The 23,819-nt window shown below is 62.1% G+C and overlaps 1 protein-coding gene across 1 annotated transcript; it reads right to left on the reverse strand.

Moving 5' to 3' along the window:
• Positions 1-719: 719 nt before the first annotated feature.
• Positions 720-22,021, reverse strand: GLIS2 (GLIS family zinc finger 2). Its single transcript, XM_044746845.2, has 7 exons — positions 21,825-22,021; positions 6,705-6,948; positions 5,742-5,914; positions 5,051-5,227; positions 4,836-4,969; positions 4,616-4,734; positions 720-3,611 (listed from the first exon to the last, which is right to left on the reverse strand). The coding sequence occupies exons 2-7, from the start codon at positions 6,874-6,876 to the stop codon at positions 2,812-2,814; spliced, it is 1,575 nt and encodes a 524-aa protein (XP_044602780.2). The 5' UTR covers positions 6,877-6,948; positions 21,825-22,021; the 3' UTR covers positions 720-2,811.
• Between the last annotated feature and the right edge of the window lie 1,798 nt (positions 22,022-23,819).

Raw genomic sequence — 23,819 nt, forward strand, 5'->3', positions numbered from 1 at the left:
CCGCTCTTTGTGCCAGCTGTGGGGCTGTGTGCTCTGGGGAGGGGTAGGCAGCAGCGTCCACCTCCCCATTATTGTGTCTTCGACACCCAGTGGGACCGCAGTGGGCACAATTGGTGAGAAGCCTGCCAGCCCACAGGGAGCCAGCCACGTTCTGTGACGTACCTGACGCAGCCACTCCTCTGCTCACAGCACCAGGCCCAGCCTGCCACATCACTGTCCTCAGGTCTGCTCCTGCCCCTCCCACTGGGGACAGAGCCCTGGGCCCCCGAGCTCTGTCACAGGCCACCTCCTCCTGAGCTGGGTTCAATGCTAGCATCTCAGTCATCTAGGTGGGATGCTCCAGTGTGCGTCCAAGGGGAAAAGAACTCTTTGCCATCCTCTCATTGGACTGAGGCCCTGAGCTGGGTCTCCCCAGAGCTGAGGGGCTCACCAAAGTCAGAGCAAGTAGTGGCAGACAAGGGCCTGAGCCTGTGATGCTTTGTCTGGAATGTTCCATCTCAGCTCCAAACATTCATGCTCCCTCAGCACCTTCCCACCCTTCCCTTCCAGCACCCAGCAGCAGATTGAGAGGTGGTGGCACCCACAGGGTTGGGAGGAAGGGCCAGCATAGGGCCTCTGGGTGCTGCCGTCTGGGGCCAGTGACCCCAGAGCCAGGCCCAGGGCCGGCCGAGGTGATCTTGTGTCAGGTGGCCCAGCTCCTGGCACATCCAAGACAGAAGCCATCTTTGCAACTCACTTTTATTGTTTCTTTATAAACTTCCTCTCACACGGAGGAATATATTGTTATAGTCATTAGCTTATCTCTTTTTTTTTTAAAACTCTATGCTAACAGCAATGGAGCCGACAGGAGGAAAAACATAAGCTACGATAGAAAGGCACTTAGAACCTGTTAAAATACTGATATCCTGGAATGTGCAACAACAAACCGACGACAACAACACGTACACTGGCCCTTTCGAGCCTGGTCTATCACCGAGTCACATGCTGAGCTAATGTCACCTTCCAGTGCCCTGTTCCTCTGCTCCCTGGGCTTGAGTCTCAAACCCCTCACCCCCCTGACCGACCAGGGACTTAAGGCCTGGGTCCCTTTGTAGGGCCGGGGGGGGGGGGGGTGGTGCCTGGGTCCTGGGTGGGGCCCGAAGAAAGGAGGCCAGCTCCTTCCTGCTTTACTCACAGCCCCTTCGAGGGGCAGAGCCAGCACTGCAGGGCCCTGTCAGGGCGGGCTGGGTCAGGGTGACCCCTCTGGGACAGAAGGGCAGTCCAGGAAAGGGCAGGGTCAGCAGAGCTGCTCAGAGGAACAGCAGGGGGCCCTGGAACCGCAGGGCTGCTCACCCCCTGCTGTCCCGCAGCTCTCTTGTTCTACAGCCGAGGAAATGGAGTGCTGGGTCACTGTGGCCAAGGACAGGGCAGGCCTAGAAGCCAGAGCTCCTGACCGCCAGGCCAGCGCCTCGCAGACAGCACCAGGCCACCTCCAGGGAGGGAGCAGCAAGGACTCAGGGTGGGGGAGGCACGTGCTGTGTCCCCAGGGCCTGGTGGTATTGGGTAGTGGCTGTGGGGCACATGGAGCGCCAGCAGCCTCAGTTTATTCTGTCCCCTGCCATGAGGAGAGCCGGGCACTGGGAGGGGAGTAAAGGGGGTGACACCTCAGACAGGCTCAGCTGGGAAAAGCCAAAGTAAACAGCCATGTCACAACTTCCTCTGGCTTCCCCTTCCCAGGCAGAGGGGCCAGGCCCTCCCATTGCCATCCTTGGCTGCTTCACTGCCCTCAAGCCCAGGGCCTTCAGTCCATGGCCTCCAGAAAGCTCCCTTGCCCAGCACTGGCTTGGAGCCCTCCCTCACCTGTGTGTTGGCTGTGACTTGGCGCCCCCAGAACGGGAGCTGCGTCCCAGCCTGGGGTCGTCCTCAGCCAGCCTCCCACCTCCTGACACTGCGGCCCCTTGTGTAGGGTGGCACTGCCACCAGCCAGGCCCAGCCTCACCTGTTCCCTCCCTGCCAAGGGCTCCCCCAACCAAGTCAAGGGAGGAGGTCCAGTGGTGAAGGGGTGAGGAGTGGTCGGCTATCCCCTCACTTTGGAGAGCACCATCCACCCAGAGGAGGGGCCGCCCCTCCGGCAGTGCTGGCTGTTAACAAGGTGAGGGGCAGCTGGGAGAGCGGGCCTCCCTCTCCACGTGGGGAGGCGCCTTGTCATAGGGATAAGGTGGCTTTTTCCTGTGGCTTTGCCGGGGCCTGCGTCTGTCTTGCTCTCCCTCTGGAGGGTGGGCCAGAGGGAAAAGGGTCCAAAGAGCCCCCAGAGCAGGGGCCCATGAGGCTAGGCAGGAGGCGGTGGGGCCTCGATCCTGGGGGCTTCTCATCACAGCTCACCATGTGGAGGGGGTGGGGAGGGAGCCCCATGCCAGGAGGAGGACAGAGGCCACCCCAGCCGCCCCCATTGCTGGGACATGGCTGGCAGGTGGGCAAGGCAGCGGGGGAGGGCAACCTGCCCAGGGTGGCCACTGGATGAGGGAGCACCAGAGTGGGGACCAGGGGGAGTGAGGGCTGGGTGGAGGACAGGGCAGGGGGCGGGCCAGAGGTGAGCGAGGCCTCAGCACCCAGGGGCACAGCTGTTCTTCCCTTGGGAGCCTGGGACACCAGCAGTGACCTTCTAGCACCATCCTGGCTGCCCAGCTTGTCTGAGGCTGGTCTGCTGGGGGAACACAGCCAACCAGGCCACAGGGGCAGAAGGACATTATTGCTATTTCACAGAAGAGTTTCCGTTCGTCGGGGGCAGGGCCGAGAGCTCCTGGCTGGGCTGCGGGTAGCTGTCCACCTGCTTCAGTTCACCACGGCTGGTTTGAGCAACACAGAGCCCGGCGGGATGACCACCCAGCCAGGAGTGAGTGCCTCTGGGCTACTGGCCGCCGAGTTGACGCCCGTGGACAGGTCCAGCACGGTGCCCGGCAGCAGGGGGAGTCCATCAGGGCTTGGCCGGGAGCGGCTGCTCTCAGTCCTCTCAAGGGGTGTCTTGTGGCCCTCCACCCCCAGGGCCCTGGCTGACCCTGCCCCACACCCCTTCTCCCCCTCGGCCTTGCCGCCAGCGGAGCCAGCGAGGAGGGAGACCACGGGCAGGCCCAGTCCGCCAGCCCCAAAGGGTGAGGGCAGCAGCGGGTTCTTGGCCAGATTGAGGGGCAGGACAGGGCCCGGCAGCCCAGGGCCCATGCCCCCTGCACCCCCACCGCCCCCACCATTGGCACAGGCCAGGGCACTGAGGTCAAGAGGGCCAGGGGCCAGGGGTAGGGGCAGGCCAGGCAGGCCAGGGCCTCCGAAGAGGGCGGCGGGGTTGGGGATGATGATCTGGGCCCCGCTGACATAGGGGCTGCCATCAGGGGTGGGCAGTGGGGGTTTGGGCGGCGGGCGAAGCTGCAGGAGCTCTTGCTGCTCGTGGGACACGAAGTGGCCGTGGGCCTTGATGTGCTTGCGCAGTGAGCTGGGGTCCGTGTAGCGCTTGTGGCAGCCGGGCATCTTGCAGTAGTAGGGCTTGTCCACATAGTGGGTGCGCGTGTGCTTGAAGCGGTCGCTCGAGTTGGAGTAGCGCTTGTTGCAGCCCTCATAGGGGCAGACGTAGGGCTTCTCACCTGCGGGCCGTGCCGGCGTGAGGGGCTCGCCCTCTCCCGGTCTCCCCAGCCCAAGTTCCTCCCCAGACCGAGATGTCCCTGAGAGCCCGACTATCTGATTTGAGGGGCGGTGTCCCCAGTACCTGGCATGAGATCTGACCCCAGGTGGGGGCAGCAGGGCATAACCACGAGAAGCCAGCCTGGTCACCCCAGTTCTGCTGTGGCCTGACTGCGTGCCCTTGGCCTGAGTCCTATGCTTCAAATTGTGGATGACAGTGACCACCACAGGCAGATGGATGACTTTGATCGTATACCTACATAAAGACCCTACTAGGGGCGCGGCCCACACCAAGTGCGGCATGAAGCCTGCTGCCCTTTATCTGGCATACTCAGCAAAACGGCTCCAGACTTACTAACCATCTGCTCCTGCGCTGACCAGGACGGGAGCCACGTGAGGCCATGAGCCTTTGAGACGTGGCCAGTCCAAACTGAGATGTGCTGCAAGTGCAAAATACACACCATAGGGAAAAAACACCGATTCTGCAGACTTTGTACCACATGAAGAATTTCAAGGTCTCAGGGATTTTTTTAAAATATTGAAATGATAACATTTTGGATATATTAGGTTCAAGAAAATACATCATTACAATTTGCTTCACCTATTTCTTTGTACTTTTTTTAATGTAGTGATTAGGTAATTTAAAATTAAATGTGTGGCTCTGCCAGCCAGTGCTGGCCTACTGTGTGCTGGAGTACGGTGAGGAGCAGACACACTATCTGCAGTCACAGGTGGCCTCAGTCAGATGAACATCTGAACAACAATGGTGAGTGTGACACAGGAAGACATGTCTGTGTTCCTGTATGTCCAGGGTCTAACCCACAGGAGTTCTCCTCAGTAAATGGTACCCAAAAGGGACTGCTAAGCGATGGGCTGCATCTCTCATCTCGGGGATGCCAGGGGGATGGCCATGTATTCTGCCCACAGCCAGCCCGCCCAGCCCCCGCCCTCCAGCCCAGCCCCTCACCTGTGTGCGACCGGTTGTGGATCTTCAGGTTCTCCAGGCGGGAGAAGCTCTTGCTGCAGGTGGGGCAGCGGTGTGGCTTCTCATTGGTGTGTGTGCGGATGTGGATGAGCATCTTGTACCTGCTCCAGGGAGGGCACAGAAGCGTGGCTCAGCTTGCTGGACGCCTGAGCCCCTCTCCCCCACCCCTTCCTGCCCCTCTCGCCCTGGTGCCCTCCCTCACCTGGCGTTGAAGCCTCGGCCGTGGCGGGCACACCCTTCCCAGTGGCAGCAGTACCCCGCATCCTTCTCGGGCTTGACGTGGTAGTCGTTGACGTGGTCCACCAGGTCTTGCAGGAGCTCAAAGAGCTGGTTACACTGTGGGGCCAGGGAGGGTTCTGAGCCCACGTGGGGCCCCCCGCACTGGACCCTGCCCCACTCTTCCTGGCCCCCACTCACCTTGGCCCAGCGACACACCAGCTGCTTGGGCAGGGGTAGCTCTGGCGAGAGGCACTTGTCCTTGGCGGGGGTGAGGAAGGAGGAAGCAGGCAGGTGCAGGGCCCCCCCGGAGCCCAGAGGCAGGAAGAACTGGAAGGAGCTGGGGACGCCATCCAGATAGCGCAGTGGCTGAAAGTCCTGGGGGAGAGGGCAAGGGGCAGAACTGGTCAGTGTCCCGCTGGGCCAGCAGGCCTGGACCCCCTCTGTCTCCTTCTGCAGTGCGTGAGTTGTGTCCCCCACAAGGATTCATCCCAGTCCTCACCCCCTGCACCTGTGCATGTGACCTTGTCTGGAAATAGGGTCTTTACATATGTAACCAAGTTAAGAGGCGGTCAGACTGGATTAGGGGACCCTAAATTCAGTGACCAGTGAGTGTCTCCATGAGAGAAAGGAGAGGGAGCTCTGGGCACAGAGACACACGCAGAGGGAGAAAGGCAGTGTGATGATGGAGGCAGAGACTGGGGTGACGCTACCCTCAGCCTTCGGAGGGGGCACGGCCCCGTCCATACCTTGATTTCAGACTTTAGCTTCCAGAATTGTGAGAGAGTAACACATTTCTGTTGTTGTCAGCTACCCCATTTGTGGTCCTTTGTTACAGCGGCCCCAGGAAACCAATATACCTTCTCTCTCCAGAACCCGCACCCCTCCTTACCGGGGCGGTGGGCACTGCAGGCAGGTCCCCATTGCCCTGGCGCTCAGGGGACAGCGAGCTGCTGCCATTGGGGGAGTCCAGCCCGGATGGCGGTGACAAGCTGAGGTCTACCAGAGGAGCTGCCGAAAAGCGCCCCTCCACCTTCTCAGGGAACTTGGGGTTCAGCAGGAAGCCTGAGGGAGAGGCACAGTTCAGGGGTGCTGTAGCCAGGAGGCCTGGTGGGCCAAGCCCTCCAGCCTCTGACCATGGAAGCAGACACCAGCCACGCCACTCCCCCCTGGACCACCTGGCGAGAGCTCAGCCATCAGTTAAGACAAGAAGTGGGAAGTACCCATTTTACAGATGGGAATGGCTGGCACACAGGGAGAGGAACTGAATAGGAGCTAGAACCCAGGCCCCCTGGCTCCCCATCATCTTGGCCGATACGGACCTTTCTAACTTCTCCCGGGCCCCTTGACCTCAGTGCTCCCTTCTGTAACATAAGAGGTTTGGATTGAGCTGCCCAGCCCAGACATGGTAGATCTGGTTTTTAGGGTCCACTGGAGCAGAAGGCCCAAGCGCCAAGCACCCTCTGAGAGCACTTGCTGGGCTCGGTCCCATCTCCTGACCTGGATGACCAGCTGCACTGCCTCAAAGCCCAGGAGATGGGTCATGGGCCTTTTGTCACTACTTGTGAATCCCCTGCTCCCATTGACCAGCTGCTCCAAATCTTCCCAGAAGCCTCCATTTGAATCCTGGCTCTGCTGCACCAGCTTCGTGAACTGGGCAAGTACTCCCAGGGACAAAATGTCACCTCTAAAGACAGACTGCCGGGGGGATGCATGGACAGAGTGTGGGGAGTGCTCTAAGCCAGAAGCTGGGAGGGGCTGCAGGGACGTCCAGGTGGACACACCTCGGACATTCTTCCTATTGCCACGGCTCCATGAGGGCCCAGGGACCCCTGCCCTGCCCGGGGTGCAGCACCTGAGGGTGGGGACCCTGGGGAGCCCGGGGTGGGGCTGTCATCCACCAGGCCGAGCTCCCTGTGCAGAGCTCGGTGCCGGACCGCACTCAGCGTCCTCTCCCGCTTCTCTCTCGCCGCCCGGAGCTTGGTGATGCTCAGCTTCAGGTCGAGCGGCTCGTCCAAGGAGTGCATGGTGATGGGGGACTGGGGTTGCAAGTGGCAGCAGACAGTGGGGGGCTCCCAAGCTGGAATTTGGGCTGGAACCTGGGGGAGGACAGGAGCTGTGCTGTGACATTATGACCCCGACCTCCTCCTCAAGCTGCACCCATCAAAGCCCACAGGAGCAAAGGGGCAGTGGGTGTGGGGTAGTGTGAGGACTGTCTCTCTGGGTAGGCGGCCCTCTGAGTGGCCCTGGACAGCAGTTGCCATAGGGAGCCCACAGCCTACTCAGAGCTTCCACGTCCACTTCCGGTGAGACTTTTCTGAGAAGCCAAGCTCACAGAGTTCATTTTGCCATGAAACTGCGTTTCAGAGACATTTGCCTTAGGTTACAGAGCTGGGAAGTGGCAGAGTCACCAGATTCAAGGCCAGATCTTCTCCCTAGAAGTGGCCAGCCAAGGCTCAGAGGTCATTTCTGATCCAGTGGGAAGTCATGCCTGGGACACATGCCTGGTTTGAGCCAGAAGACCCAGAACCAGGCCAGGGGAGCAATGAGGTTCCTCCCAGATGGCCATTAGTGGTCCTTGGTTACTGATTGCTGAGTGCCCGCTGTGCCGGGCCACCTAGGGAGCTGTGGTCACCTCCGAGGGAACAAGGCTGAAAGCTTGTCCTCGGCAAGCTGTGCAAAGCCTGGCCTGAAGGAACAGGTGGCCTTGCCTCCCAGGCGAGGTCCAAAGGAGAGGTCCTCATAGGCATGGGGAGCCACAGGGCTCTGGGCTGCCACCAGGGGGCAGCTAGGGACTGTGGCCCAGCCAGGGGCAGGCTAGGGTGGAAGTGGATCAGGTCTGTCTGTGGTTAGTAAAATGTATACATATATTATTTTTTACTGGTGGTGATATACTTTTATTATGAGTTCTCACACAGGAATTTTCACCTTTTTTTTTTTTTGAGGAAGATTAGCCCTGAGCTAATTACTGCCAATCCTCCTCTTTTTGCTGAGGAAGACTGGCCCTGAGCTAACACCCGTGCCCATCTTCCTCTACTTTATACGTGGGACACCTACCACAGCATGGCTTTTGCCAAGCTGTGCCATGTCTGCACCCGGGATCCCAACTGGTGAACCCCAGGCTGCCGAGAAGCAGAAGGTACGCACTTAACCACTGTGCCACCGGGCCGGCCCCTCACCATTTTCTTAACGGTGTAATTTTTTTCACATATAAGTGACCCAAGAGCAGAGTAACTTCATTCCGAATTCAAATTTCCAGCGGTAATCTTTTCGCATATGGCGAAACAGTGTTTCCTTGCGTGTGTCAATTGGGATGATTACAGCCTGAACATCTATCTGCTAAACAGGCCACCGCTATGCAATACCCGTGCCGTTCACTAAATCCAGGTTTCGCCATTTAATACAGAACATTCCCGTAACCACCACACGGCAAAAGACCTCCTATATTGTGTGTATGTGTCCTTGGGGCCAGTGTTGCCCACATCCGTGCAGAGCTGCCCAGAGCTCTCCATGGAGCAGGATGGGGAGGACAGCCCCCACGTCCCCACTCAGCAGCTTGAAACCTGTCTTCACCGGGTTCTGAGCCCTGGCTCATCCATCTCCCCAGATAAGGTCCACTTCAGCCAAGACCCTCCAAGCAGAGAAGAAGGTGGTCCCCTCCTTCACTTGGGACCTTCTGCTTCTGAGGACACATCCCGGGAGCCCAGCAGCACATGGCTAACATCAGAGGCTCTGAGCCCAGGGAGGAGGCTGTGTTGTCAGAGCACAGGCGGCCGCACTTAGCCAGAGGACCCAGGTCTGTAGCTTGACTTGTCCCTGCTAGACTCCCTCGGGTGGGAGCCATCAGATCTGTCTGGATTTGCCCCCACCTCCCAAACCCCCCACCATGCACGGGCCAGTGCAGTGATGCAACAGGGGCTGGGGCCAGAAGGCCATCCTGTCCTTCAGGAGCTCCAGACCCAGGGGGCAGGTGGGTGGGTGACAGTGATGGATGGACCTGGGCCCCCTCTACTCTTCCTCTGCTGGACAGGGAGCTGCCCTCTGCTTGACCCACCCCCCAGTTACGTCTGTCTGTCTGTGTGTCCGCCTGTCCCTCCACCTGTTTATTTTTAGACACAGGCCCAGTCCAACCTCCCCTGAAGCTCCTCTGTGCTGGGAGCCTGGAGGGGGAGGAAGGAAGTAAATATTTATGCTGATTAAGAATTCAGGAGCCAGGAAGGGCTGGTGGCCTGGTCCTTGGGCTGGCCTAGGGCCACAGGCCTCTGCATAGCCTCCGTCCCCCACCCCCAATCCAGCTTTCCGGAGAAGGGGACCATGACAGCAGGATGGTTTGGGAACTGGGAATTCAAACTGACACTGACTCTCATTGGTGACGCTGCCCAAGTAACATCCTTTGGCACCTGCCCTACTTCCCTCCCCTCAGCCAGGGTGGGGCGGGGTTGGGGTGCGGGAGAAGCCCTGGGTCACCTTGTTCTGAAGACCTGCAGGAGACACTGCCGAAACCTAAACTAGGGAGGGCCCCAAAAGGGGCCTGTCTCCCAGGGGGAGGCCAGAGACAGTGCCCAAGTTGGGGGAGATTCCATCACCCGCCCCCCCACTTAATCATCAGACCCAGTCCCCAGAGACCCCACCCTAGCCCCTACTTCCTGCCACTGGGTTCTGCCCAGGAAAGCAAGGGTTCATTCTGATGGAAGCCAGAGCCCTGCCCAGGGGCTGCCCGTCCCCACTCCCGGGAAAGGAGGAAGAAGCCGCCCCAAAACCCACAGCTCCCAGCAGCCCTCCACCCCAGGCTGGCCCCACCCAGATTTTCCTCCCAATGGTGGCCCAACCCCAGGGGGAAGACTGCCTTTGACCCTACTACTGTTCTGACCTTAGCCAACCTCAGAGTGTCCCCTTCCACTCCCCACCTCCCAGGCTGGCAGTGGCCAGTTCTGGGCGCAGCTCTGCTCTTTGTTCCCGGGCTGGGTGAAGGGGGACAGGCAAGAGCCAGGGTCCAGCTCTCCCGGGCCTTCAGGCCCAGACGGGGTTCTCTCGGCCTGGAACCTTGGGACTGGCGCAGTGATCACCTCTGAGGCCAGCGGCGCCACCCATCACCGGGTTTACGGTTCACAACCACCAGGAGGGCGGGGAGGTGGACACTCGGTGTCCGTTTTCTAGAGGACAGGGATGCTCCAAAGGGAGACCTGCCTTGTTCTGAGGGTGCAGGCAAATTTCTTAACCAGTGGAGCCGGCCAAGGGACAGAAGCCACGTCTCTCTCACAGCCTCAGGGCCAGCACCCAGCAGGCGCCCTTGTGCGCAGCGCGGAATCCCTCCCCGCGGGAGCCTGGGTGCCGAACCCCCTGGCCTCAGTTTCCCGCTGGTTCCCAGCTGATGCGACTAGCGTCCAGCTCGCGCGGGGTGGTGAGGTCCCCTGAGCGCTGGGCCCATCCCGGCCTGCGGGGCGGGAGTCCCGGCGGGGGAGGCGGCGCAGAGGTGGTCGTGCTGCCCGCGCCGCGGCTCCAGCTGCGAAAGGAACTAATTAAGGCCGCGGGAGCGGGAGGAAGCGCGGGGCGCGCGGGGACCACCGGGGCGGCGGGCGGGACCCCGGCCGGCCTCCCCCCGCGGCAGGGGTCACCCCGAGGGTGGGCCGCTGGCCCTCGGGCCCCGCCCAGCCGGCCGGCCCGGCCGAGACAATGACCGCCATTGTGCGCCCGGCGGCCGCCCGCGGCGCGCAGACGCCCCCCGTGCCCAGCCTCCGGCTACCTGCGGCCCAGCCCACGCCCCCCACCCCCCGCGGGCGGTCAGGGTGAGCGCGGGGCGGGGCAGTTTCCGACACTTGGGGAAACTGAGGCCCAGGTCAACATCCACGAAACACCTACCATGTGCCAGGCACCGTTTGTCCATGAATTCTCTGAACCCTCAGAAATGGCTATTGTGAGTAGACGCTGTCGGGTTCCCTTGGTACAGATGGGGAAACTGAGGCTCAAGGTCACCAGGCTAATATGAGCCGATAGGAGTTGGCTGGAATCCTACTCTGGATAATGCCCCTCCTTCCCTGCTTGGGGGAGGGCAGCTGGTGGCCCTGAGCCTGGGCGGGAGGGGTGCCTGGGCGGGGCGGGGGTCTCGACGAACCCAACCTGAGAAGCACTCAGGGTCTCCTTGGTGGAAGCAGAGAGAGGCTAGAGCCCTCTGTAAGATGGGGGCTCTCCCTGCCCACCCCACAGCAGCATGGGTCCTGGTCAGTGACCACCAATGTACCAGTGTGGTCAAGGGCAATGTGAAGGACACGCCTTATTCCCCGGGGTAGTCCTGAAACTGCCCTTTGGTCAGCTGTGGCCCGTCCAGCCTAGGACTTAGGGACAAGGGCCCAAGACGCACCTCCCAAAAGCCAGCGTGACTTTCTTGATATCGAATGGAAAGCAGAAGTAAGCTCCTGGCCTCCCCTGTGCCCCTGAGCTCCATGGGTGCCCCCCATGTCTAGTGACTGGGACCATCACCATCAGCATGCTGGGCTTACAGATGGGGCAACTGAGGGCCAGAGGGGCAGGCTGCTACCCCAGGTTGCACAAGTGAGTGGCAAGCCCAGTCAAGGCAGGTGCCATTTCATCCCCATTTTGCAGATGCAAAAACTAAGGCTCAAGGAGATTAAGTGGGCTGTCCAGGGTCACATAGCTTGTCTGTGGCAGAGCTGGGTCTCAAGCCCAGCTGAGTCCAAAAGCTGTGTTCACCATTAGCCCCTCCTGTGCCCATGGATGTGGGGAGGGGCAGGCAAAGGGGCTCTGCCTTGGCACCCCCTCCCTGCCCAGGGCTTTGTGGGAGCTGAGGACAGAGCCTAGGAGGGGCAGCAGGCAGTGGGTGGGCACTGGAGGGGCCAACTGATGGGGGCCCACAGGGAGGCTTGGAGAGCTGAGGGCAGATCTGCTGCCAAAGCAAACGGCCCCACAGCCCCGCATTCCTGGGAACCGCTGCGGCTCCCTGCTCTGGCCAAGAGCTCCACCCTCCTGGGCGGCCCAGCGGAGGGGGCTGGGGGCAGGGGCAGGCCTCATCCTCGCCGGGCCCCCTTCCTGACCAGGCAGCAGAGCAGGGCTCCAACAGGTCAGACCACCTGGGTCTCCAACTTGGCTCTGCCACTTCCTGCCCATGTGACTTAGGACAAGTCACCTCCCAGTCTGCGTCTCACTGTCCTCATCTCTAAAATGGGATGATAATAATAGTAATAATATACCCCCAGGGCCAGCCTGGTGGCATAGTGGTTAAGGTTGTGTGCTCTGCTTTGGTGGCCCAGGGTTTGTGGGTTTGGATCCTGGATGCAGACCTACACGCCGCTCATCAAGCCATGCTGTGGCAGCGTCCCACATACAAAATAGATGAAGATCGGCACAAATGTTAGTTCAGCGACAATCTTCCTCACCAAAAAAAAAAAATCTACCATAACAAAAAAGATGCCCCCCCTTTGGGCTCAGAGGAGCAATCAGTGCAGTAATGCTCATCCAAGGAGTACTCAGTGTTTGCCATTAAGATGTAATATTCAGCACCTAGAACAGAAGTGGGCACAGAGTAGGTTATTTCATCAAACTTGAATGAATTGTCACCATTGCGGAGTCTAGAGCTGTGAGGACAGCTGAGTGGGGACTGGCTCTCCCCAGTGGACCCAGAGACACAGCAGTCACCATCATCAGGGAGACCTGGGTTTCTGTTTAGTGTGTAACTAAACCAGCTTGTGGCCCTCAGCCAGCCCCAGCCAACCCTAGCCACCTTCCAGGGCCTGCCTGCATCAAAGAAAGGGCACTGGGAGGCCCCAGAGAGGCCTGAGCAGCCCTGGAAGGAGCAGGCCTCTGCCCGGGACTCAGGGGAGGCGCTTATCCTGAGGCCTCCGCCCAGGAGGTCCCGGGAGAGGGGCCAGGGCAGGCAGCACTTCCTGGAAGACTGTGGGGTCCGCCTTCCCTGAGAACTTCGGCTTGGCAGGCCCCTCCCCCATCCCAAGATGGGCGCTCAGCCAGTACCCGGGGCCTGCCCAGATCCCCTGGGAGGGCAGACCCCACTCAGGTGGGAGTGCAAGCATCCTCACATGACCCAGCCAGGGCTGAGCTCTCTGCTCTTGGCCATGGGGGCCTTGGGAAAGCCCCCAACTGGGCAGCACCTGAGCAGGGGTGTGTGCCAGGAACCCCAACTGGGGAACATTTAGAGAACACTACCCAGTGTCATACTACCTGGTCCTGGTCCCCTGTGCCCCTGCCCCTGGCTGTGGGGCCTCAGATGAGTCCCTGTCACTCCCCCTGAGCCTTGGTTTCTTCATTGGTAACAGGCACCACGATAAGGTGCCAACTCACTGGGCAGGGTGGGGACGGGGGGCATCCTGCAGGTCGAGCCTGGCCCAGCGCCTGGCATACAGGAGGCGCCAGCAACTGGTAGCCAGGATTCTTGTTCCCGGCCCCAGGCTGGGGGTGGCCCATGCAGTAACTTGGCCAGCCAAGGTCACCCGGATAGTTCAGGCAGCGCCGAAGCTGGAAGGCATGCAGCTGGCTCCCCCGACGCCCCTCACTAGCCCCAGCTTCCCAGGAGATGCACTTCCTTCCCCAATGCTAGCTGAGTGACACCAGGCTCAGGGGAGCAGCTCACACACAGGCCCCAGCCTGACACGTACACTCACACAGATGTGCATGCCCGTCCAGCTGCAAGGGCCAGCCTGGCACAGAGGCCTCCCCTTGGCCTGGTGGCCCCCACCCCCTGCTGCCTGCCTGCCTGCAGCTACCTTTGCACAACTATGTCTGGTATTTTCCTGTCTGCCCAGCTTGGAGGGGAGGTGGTGCATGGGGCCATGAGCACTGCCTGCACCTGGGCCTCCGCCAGAGGCACGCCTGCCAAGCAGACCCCATGCCCGCCCACCCACCCGGGCAGGGAGGGAAGGGCTGGGCCGAGGCCGCCCAAATCCCTGGGAGGGGCCAGCACTGGGGAGCCAGACAGGGACACACACCCAGCGAGGCCTAGGCACAGGCAGCCCCGCCACTTGCTGTGGGCAGGCAGGGGTGGGCACTCTGCCAAGGCTCTCTGGGCCAGCAAAGGCATTGGCTGGTGTCCAACAGGGGTGGACAGGCACCCATGGCACCCAGACATACTGGCACACGCATATGTGTCACACACGGTACACACGAGACACAGCAGATAACCAGCGTCAGGGTCCAGGACCCAGGAATCTCGGCTTATAGGGGGAGCAGGATGAGGCCCGGTCCCCACAAAGAAGGAAACACTGCACTTCCCAAACCAAGCCGGGCTGCAGCATGACCCCACGAGTACCTCCCAAGTCCTGGGGGCCCCTGCCCGAGGCCCACCCTTCCCACCACCCGGGGACAGGCACCAGGCCCACAGATCAGCACCTGCCAACTCCAAGCGGGAGGCGGGCAAGGCGGGCTCTGGACTTTAGCCCTTCCCTCCGCCTCATTTACCCCATCACTCAGTTATGCATTCCAACACCAGGCCCTCCGCTGGGTTCTGGGGGGCCCACAGATGGAGGAGGATGCAGGGCACCCAGACCTTGGTGGAAGAAACATGGCTGTGGAGAAACAGTGTTAGAGGTGGGCTGCTCCTGCCAAGTGTGGGGGACAGATCCGAGTCAGCTACATGGACATGGGTGACATGTTGGGGCAGAGGGAGCATCGGGTCCTAATAAATTCTGTGGGCTGGGACAGGCCAGCATGCCTCCCACTCACCATTGTTCATCCTTACGACCCTGTGAATTAGGTGCTATTCTCCCCAATTTCCAGATGGGGAAACCGAGGCTCAGAGAAGTTCAGTCATGAGGTCACAGAGCTCTAAGTAGCACAGCTGGGATCTACCTCCAGGCTCCAAAGCCCACACTCTTTCTGGGCCCCATGCTGCACAGGCCTGGGGGTGTGGCCCCAACCAACCCACAGAGAACTTGCCTATCATTCAGCTGAGGACCAGGCCCAAGAGGGAGCCTGGGCCAGGACCTGGAGAGCACTGGGTGGCCATGGAGTGCTCTACACAGAAACTGCCATCTTCCTTTCCAGCCCAGAGCCTCCTGTCCTCAGGCTCTCCCCTGCAGCACCTCCTTTCTCAGAGTTCCCTGCCTCCTGCGAGCCAGATGCTCACCTCTTGGGTGCCAGCTCCTGCTTCACAACTTTCCATGCTCCCATATTCTCCTCCAGCTGCCACTCTCCTCCCACCCCCTCCTCCAGCAAGTCTTCCCTGATTCACCCTCTCTGGCCTCAGCCTCTTGCAGCTGTACATGAGTTGTTCTTCCAGGTGCCTGAGAGCTGAGCAGAGGACCCACCTCTGTCCCCACACGGCTGAGGACAGCGTCCTTAGCCCTGCAGCGGCCCTGTGCTACCTGCCATACTCACTCTGGGTCACTACTAATGCATCACTAATGCCACAATCTCACCAGCTCTTGGGAACATCCTGGATGCCTGGCCCTGCAGACAGAGTGCCACATACACCATCCCCTGACCCTTGGCCCCAGGCGCTCACCCCCTGCACCTGGCTTTCAGAGCCTCTTTCCAAGAAGGGGGGCCGAGAACAGGCAAAGCTATCTCTGGGCCCCAGGCAGCTCTGAGCCCTCTGGGGGTGTTGAAGAGGAGAAGGCCTCACTGAGCAGATGGCTGCCCCGTTTCCCACGGCCCCCCACGCCGAGCCCATTCCTTCCACCAGTGTGAACTGGGCGACAATGCAGCGTGAACTGGGGGCTCAGAGCCAGAAAACCAGGCTTGCCCTGATTTGATGAGGGCAAGGTTCTGGGCCTCAGTTTCCATACCCATGAAAGGAGCGGGCTGGCCTACAGGAGGACTGGAGCTCGAGCATTCTAACCGCCCCCTACCAGCACCATCATACCTGCCCTCTGCTTTCCCGACCACTCAGCATTCAGTGAATGTGTGTTGAGTGAATGAATCTACTCGTGGCGCCCACCAGCCAGGTGAAGAGGGTAGGTATGGAGGGGCTTGAGGCCCAAAGAAGGAAGTGGCTTCCCCAAGGTAAAGGTGAGAGGCAGGGCCTGGGCACTGACACAGATGCCTCCTCCTCCTGGTCCAGGGCAAGGGACCCAGGAACAGACCTGCACGAGGCTGAGGCGGCCAGCATCATCCTGGTCAGTTGGGATGGCTGCCAGCTTCATCTCCTGCCACTCCCACCCAGCGGGGCACAGAACCCACCCCAGGACAGCTGGGCAAGACCGGGCCCAGCAGGGGCTCCAGCTCAAACTCGACACCACCCCTGGCCACCCCTGCCCTCCTGGCTTGTCCACTCTGGGCAGCAAAGCAAGTCCAGAAGGCGGGGGCAGCCTCCAAACCGAAAAGAAAACACCCATTGGGTGGGCCCTGCCAGGCCTGGCCGCTCCAGGCCCTGGGGCCCAGGGCCCACAGTACCATGCAGGGTGACCACTCAGTGGCCTGAGGTGCTGGTGGGGGACTGGCCTGGAGGAGGGCGGGGCTGGCAGGCAGACAGTCAGCAAGCCTTGGCTGGGGGAGATTTTAGAATGTGATGGAGGGCCCCATAGCCTCGGGGGCAGGGGGACATCACAGCTCTGGGTCAGCCAGCCTGGAAGTGTGGGGATGAAGCTGGGGGGCTCCGGACGCAGGAGGGAGTGGCCCAGGGGAGAAACGGCTCAGGCAGGCAGGGACTTGCCCACCAGACCCAGGTGGACGATGCAGGGAAGGGGGAGAGGCTTCCTCCGGACACAGCTGCCCCCACGTCATGCCCGTGCAGTGCATGAGGGGGCAGGAGTGGAGCTGGGGGGATTCCCAGAGGCCCGGGCCAGACAACCCTAGGCTCCGCTCCCCCCTCTGTCCTCTCTGACCCCAAGTGACCCTGGACCCAGCTCTCAAATCTCTGAGGCTCAGTTTCCCCCCACCAATCCCCGCTGGCAGCCTCCTCACTCCCAGGGTCCCGGGGGGCGCCAGCCTGTGAGTGCATTGTGCACACGAGACCCTCGGTCAGCAGGCAGGATTGTTTTCCTGGAGGCTCCCAGGGCTGACTCAGGCAGCTCAGCAGCCTCCTGGGGCCTCTGCAGGCTCCCACCCGCCCTTGGCCATGACTGGAGGAGGGGGCCAGGGGCCAGGTCTGAGTCCTCTCCCCAGGCAGCCATCTGCCAAGGCGGGAGTACATGTACACACACATGTCACACGCTCACGAGCCGGGCCCTCCCGGTGGCGGGTACTACCTGGCCTCTCAGGCAGTGAAAACAAAGGGCCTGAGGAAGCCCCAGCCTCGCCAGCACCCGCCCACCCCCTGCCGCCCCCAGTCATGGCACTGGAAGATTCTTAGCCCCCTCTGCCCATCCCCCAGCAGGGCATCTGGAGCAGATGGGAAGTTCCCCCCCTCACTGGAATCACTTCCCATCTCTGTGCCCCCCAGGCTCCTCCCAGCCTGGCCACCAGTTAACCAGAACACTCCATCCTATCTAGAAGGGGGAGAGGGAGGGGGAGTGGAAGGCCAGAGCTCCCCGCCCCTCAAGATGCCTGGACCCAGAGCCTGCCCAGTCTGAGGGAGCTTGGAGAGAAACGCCCCAGCCAGGATGGCAGGTCAGACCTCTGGGGCTCCATGGGGACAGGCTGTGTGAGGCTCCCAGAGTTCCCCTGGAAGGGTCCCAGAGCCCTAGAGTGGGAATGGGAAGGAGGGCTGGGGACCCCTGCAGACCTGGGCCAGGCCTCACCTCCCACATGGAGGGGTCTGGAGCTGAGGCTGAGGATCAGTGCCAGGGAAGGCCTGGAGGCTTGGGGCCCAGGGCACACAGCTGCTGGGGCCAGCTTGGGCTCCCCTCAAGAGCAGGGTCCCTTCTGGCCAGCCGGGTGGCACAGTGGTTAAGTTCGCACGTTCTGCTTCGTCAGCCCGGGGTTCCCCGGTTTGGATCCTGGGTGCAGACCTATGCACCCCTCATCAAGCCATGCTGGAGCAGGCGTCCCACATAAAAAGTAGAGGAAGATGGGCACGGATGTTAGCTCAGGGACAGTCTTCCTCAGCAAAAAGAGGAGGATTGGCGGCAGATGTTAGCTCAGAGCTAATCTTCCTCAAAAAAAAAAAAAAAGAGCAGAATCCCTTCTCATCCCAGCCTGGAAGACTGGCCACCAGACACACACAGACACACACAGACACATACCCGGCCAGCCATAGCAACCCCAGGAACTCCAGCCCAAGCCCTTTTCCATTCTGAGCCTCAGTTTCCTCATTTGTCAAATAGGGATCAATGGATCTCTCTCAAAATGTTAATGTGGCAATTTCAGGTGACAGATGTCAACGCCTGCAAAGTTCGCTGGACCATTGGAAGGCATTGTGTTGGTTTTTTCAGGGCGTTGTCACAAGGCATCCCCCCATGCTGCTCTATCGCCTGACCCACTTCCCCACCCAGACCCCCACCCCTGGACACCTAAGCTGGCATTTTTATTCGTTGGAGAGACAGCAGGCATTTACAGGGGAAACCTGGGTTGACTCCAGGCTGTGTGTGTCCCCCTCAGCAAGTCCTTTCCTGTCCCACATCCCCAACCCTGGCTGATCAGCAAAGCACTAGAGGTTCTGGTAGAAAGTGCTGCCCTCGGCCACATCTGAATGAGAACTCCCAGGGTGGGGCTGAGGCAGCCACCCCGGAAACCACTGGGGCAGATGTGTCCCAAGGGCCCTGAAAGAGCTGCATTCCCCTACAGCCTGGGCTGGCAGCAGGCTGGGTATCTCATCCCACCTGGCCCAGGTGCTCTCAGAGAGGTGAACATCAGGGCCTCAGCTCATCTCTAGGGGGCCGTTTCACAAGCCCTGGGAGGGGAAGCAACTCGGGGGGAGAGAGGGCACATCTTTCTGGCTGGCCCCTGAGTCCCCCCTCACCAGCTAGGGATGCTCCCCACCTCTAAGAAGGGTGCTTATCTGGGTGAAGGGAGGACCACCCGGTACCTTCTGGGGTTAGCCCTCTGGCCTCAGTCATCTATCTATGTGAAATATAAAATGACAATAATAACCCGGAATAGAGAAAGGTTTCTCCCAAGCCTCGGAAAAGGCAGGGCCCCTCGTTCCACCCAGCTAGGGCCTCTCTACTGCAATCTGAACTTCTCACTTAGGTGAGGGGCCTCCTCAGCCTCCCCTGGGACACGGGACCCTGGGGAGTCATCCCCTGCTGGAGGGGAGAGCCAGGAGCAGCTGTCTACCCCCCAACCCCACCATGCCTCCCAACGCCTAGGGCCCCACCCAAAGAGCTCAACTGCAGGCCCGGGCCCCAACATCTGGTCCCCCCGCCACAGCTGCTGCCACCCTCCCTCATCCTGGGATTGCCCCAAACTCTGCCAGGCACCCGTCCCCGCCCCCTCGCCCAAGTGGGAAATTCGGATTCCAGGCGAGTAGGGTAGATGGAAAGGCACATGGGAAAATGTCGTCAGGAAAGCATAGTCTTCCTTGGATACGGAAGCTCAGACCCTGGGAGGATTAGGTGGCAGAAGACACTCCCACTGCCTGGGGCCAAGGCCAGGGAAAGAGGGGAGAAGGGAGAGTGTGGGGGCTGCCTGCCACTGGGGCTGAGAGGGGTCCACACCTCCCCACAGGCTCTAAGGAGGAGCCCTGGCAGAGCTCCGGCTTCCTGCAGGCCAGTTTGCCCTCCGCGGGCACTCCCAGCAAGGGAGCCGAGGCAGGAGAGGACGGCACTGGGGCTGCCCATTTGCAGCTGGGCTTTTTAGAAACAACAAAAGCTTTGGGGGACGCGGTTCACACGATTGTTTAAAATGAGGTTTTGGGATGTCTGTGGCATCCAGTTATTCATACTGGCTCCACCCACGGATAATTGAGAGTTGGCTTTTGTTGGCCTTACCCCGCTCTCAGCCCCTCCCTCCTCCAGTCTTCTCCTGGACCCTGGCACTCAGGAAGCTCACCTTGTCTGACCCCTTGGTTTTTCAGATGAGGAAACTGAGACCCAGAAAGGGGAGAAGCCTGGCCAAGGACCCCTGGGAATTGGTGGCCCAGCCAAAACTTGAATCCAGGACATCAGACTCCCAGGCCAGGGGCTTTTCCCACTCACACTCCAGGCTGTGGCCCAGCTCCAGTGAATCCCCCAAAGCCACTGACCCCAAAAGCGGTGGTGCCTGGAAATAGGGTGACTCATAGTCTGGCTTCCTGGGGCACCCCCGCCCCATCAGTGAAGGAGGGACTGGCAGGTGTCCCTGCGTAGACAGCCAGGAGTAGGGAGAGGCCCCTAGGGGGCCTGCGCCAGGGTCACTCAGGGGCCGAAGAGCCCCAGCTGGAGGGATTTAACACCAAAGGTCAAAGGTCACAGACAGGGAAGGGCGGGGGCAGGCATGGGGGGGTCAGAGGGTCAGCGCTAATGGCAGCTCCGGAAAGGAGGGGGAGGGGAAGGGGCTAAGGAAAACAGGGCTGCTTCCAAGGGGTCTCCAACCCCACAAGGGGTTCGGCAACCCCCTGGCACTGCCTCCTGCTTGGCTGGCTGAGGACAGGGCTATGTGGAGCAAGGGGTGGGCTGTGAAATGGGCTGGGCTGGAGCTCGGCAAGGGGTGTCTTGGGAAGGGCCCCCAGGTGCAGCCCCTCCCCCAGTGTGGGCTAGGGCCAGCTGGGAGGCCTAGCCTGGGCCCAGAGGAGGGAAGGAGGAGCAGAGGGGGAAGGCTCAGAGGTCATGGGGAGGGATGTGTAGGCTGGGCCGGAACAGCTGTGGCACTGTGGCACCACAGTGGGGCTCGGGGAGGGCTGGGCGCGTGGGTAGACTGAAGGGGCCAGTTTCCCCTTCCCTGAGCCTGGGGGCTGAGGACGCCCTTGGGGAGCAGTGTCTCCTGGTCTGTCTTCCTTAGCTGCAGGCTAAGCCCCACCTTCCCTTCAGGATGCCAGGACAGGGATGTGGGACCCTCGGGATGGCTGGCTCTGAGGACCACCACAGGCCCTGCCCCTGGCCCAGACCAAGAACCACGGGAGCCCAGGCCTTGGCCAGGTCCCCGGCTGGCCTGGCTGCCCCCTCAGTGTCAAGCGTTCCCTTCAGAGCCAAGATCCTGGGCTGAGATGGCTGAGGGCCCAGGGCTCCTCCCAGGATCCCTTCCCGCTTCCCAGGCCCCAGGGCAGGGCCAGTCACCTCCCTGCAACCATCACTGCCGGGTGGCCAGGCCAGGCCAGGCTGGCCCTCCTGGACAGGAGGCATGCTACCCTGCTGTGGCCTGAGTACCCGGCTGGGCAGGGCAGTGTGCCAAGGCCTCCAGGTGCCAGCCTGGATTCCAGTCCCATCCCAGGGGGCCGGCGGGGAAGCAGGGCGCAGGCATCTCCTCAGTCGGGATGCACCTGCCTCGCCCCCTCACCCGCCCCCTCCAGACCCTCCTTCAGGCGGGTTGGATACCCGCGCCCTGCCGCCCTGCCGCCCTGCCTTCTCTGCCAGGCCCTCCTGCTTCCACCCAGACAGCAGGGGAGGAACAAGTGCTGGACAGGACTCCAGCTCCCAGTCCTGACGCGGCAGCACCCCCTGTCCTGACCCCCGGGACGCCTCCCTCCCCGGCCCAAGGAAGGGCTGGGGCTAGCCAGGGGCAGCAGGGGGAGACTTTCCGGGACGAGGGAGGAGACACCTTTCAAACCTCGTCCCAGAAGCAGCCCCGGCACGGCCGCGGGAAGGGGCGGCTGCCCGACTGCCCCAGACAACTTCGTGCCCAGGCTCCGGGGGCCCCCTCTCACTCTGCGGCGCGCCCCCACCGTGGACGAACAACTTCCCGCCGAAGTTTGCTCCCGCCCCGGGCCCGGCCGCGGCTCAGCCCGGCCTCCGGACGGAGGGAGGGAAGGAGGGAGGAGAAAGACAGAGACTGAGGGACGGGGCCGGGCAGCCGGCGAGGGAGGGAGCGCGCGAGCCAGCGAGCGAGGGAGCGAGCGCAGGGGCCCCGGCGAGGGCTCACAATGGCCCGGGGCGAGGCGCGGACGCAGGAGGGGGAGGCGACCCTCGGGCCCCGCAGCCCCCGTCGCCCCCGCGCGACAGGCTAGCCCCCCCGCCCGGCCCCTGTCCCCACGGCGCGACGCCCGGGGGCTTCCTACCTCGGCGGCGGGGGCGGTCGGGCTCCCGGCTGCGGGCTCCGGCGGTCGGGGGGCGGCGGGGGAGCGAGGGGAGGAGGGGCCGGGGCGGGCGGGGGCCGGAGCGCGAGGCTCACGGGGCGCGGGCTCCCCTGGCACGGCCGCCCGGCGCCCGGCCGCTCCGCCACATCTGCAGCTCGGGCAGGGAAGGTGGCCGCGGCGGCCGGGCCGTGCGGGGATGTCTTAGAGAGGGAGGGAGGAGGGAGGAGGGAGGCGGCGGGAGGAGGGACCGGCGGGCCGCGGAGGAGGGGGAGGAGGAGGGGCGCGGGGGGCGGCCTCCCTCCCTGCTCCCTCCCCCGCTGCTTCCCTCCCGCCCTCCCAGCAAACCCCTCTCGCCGCCGCGGCCCCAGGCCCGGGGCGCCAGCTGCCAGGCGGGGCGTGCGCGTCGGGGGGAGGGGGCAGCGGGGAGCCGGCGCTGGGCCGGGGGAGGGGAGGCGGGGAGGGCGGCGCGGCCGCGGGGAGCGGGCACCGGGAGGGAGGGGGCGCCGGGCCGCGGCCGAGCGGCGCGCGTCCGCCGCGGCCCCATCCCCGCCGCGCCCCGGGTGCCCCCCCGCAGCCCCGCCCCCGGCCCGAGGGCAGCTCTAGGACACGGCCCGGAGGTGGCCTGGGGGTGGCGGGGGGAGGGACGTCCCGCCCTCGGGGAAGCCCGGGGAGGGGGGCGGGAGCGCGGAGGACTGGAGGGAGGGCGTGCGGGCCCAGAGGAAAAGCCCCGGAGACCGGGAAGATGGAGGAGGTCGCGGCGGGCGAGCAGGCGGGAGCCCCTCGCCTCCCTCCCGCGGGGTCACCTTGGCCAGGCCCCCCGCGGCCCCGGGCGGCGAGGAGGGCGGCAGGAATGCCTCTCCGCAGGCCCTGATTTCTCCGCCCAGCCCAGTTCCAGGAACGCGCGGGCAGCGCCCGGCGGGCAGAGGCCCCGGCTCCGGATTCCGGGCGGCGCAAGCTAGGCTTCGAGGCAATGACTGGTCCCCGCCTTGCCCTCGGACTCAGTTTCTCTCACGGTGGAATAACGATGAGGTCCGGCCCGGAGCTGTCCGGGCTACCGCTCGGCCCTAGTCTTGGTCCCAGCAGTTGGGACAACCTGCGTCCCCAGCCTGAGCGCCGCGGGGGTCCTTGATCGCGCCTGGACCCTCAGCGCCCGGCGCGGTGCCCTCAGTTAGAAAGTGGAATGAGTGGATACACGCGTGTGGGGAAGCCCCGCCCCCGGCTAAGCTGTTTTCTGCCTCCTGATGTTGGACCCAGACTCGCCTTCTTGAGTGTGTTTTGTTTGGGCCAATCCCGAGCCCCTGCCCAGTTATCTCCTGGCTGCTCTGCTGTCTGGTGGCAAATCTTGGTTCAAAAACAGCCCTCCTGCTGTTGGCCAACTCTGCCGCTTCGCATTTGGCCTTGAGGAGTCCAGGAGATAGATGAAAACCATCCTCTATAGGTGAGGCATCTGACTCGGGGTGGGATTTTGCCCTCATTGGTGTATTTGATGCCAAGGTCCCTCGCTAGAGCCTGAGGCGTGTTTCTTGATCACATGGCATGTCCTGCGCCTGGCACGGCGCTTGGCACACAGTAGCTGCTTGAGGCATGTTGTGCAGGTGGACACAGAGTAGGTGCTCATTACATCTTAAGCAAAGGTACATATAGTAGATGCTCAGGACCGTTGCATGAGCGGACACAGTAAGTGCTCGTGAACTGTTAGGTGGACAGATAGTAAATACTCAATGTATTTTGGGCAAATGGATACACAGTAGGTGCTCGTACCTTTGCATGAATAGACACATAATAGGTACTCATGACTGTTGCGTGAATAGACACAGAGTAGGTGCTCATGAACTGTTGGGTGACACATAAAAGGCGCCGCAGGCCCAGAAAGCAGTGACTTGGAGGTGACCTCCCCCGCGTCCACCCCACCGCGGTTCCCCTCGTCTGGGTAATGTGGAGTGAGGCCGAGTTAAACATTAGCCGGCAGATGGGCTC

The sequence above is a fragment of the Equus asinus genome, chromosome 14, assembly GCF_041296235.1.
Source record: "Equus asinus isolate D_3611 breed Donkey chromosome 14, EquAss-T2T_v2, whole genome shotgun sequence".
NCBI lineage: Eukaryota > Metazoa > Chordata > Mammalia > Perissodactyla > Equidae > Equus > Equus asinus.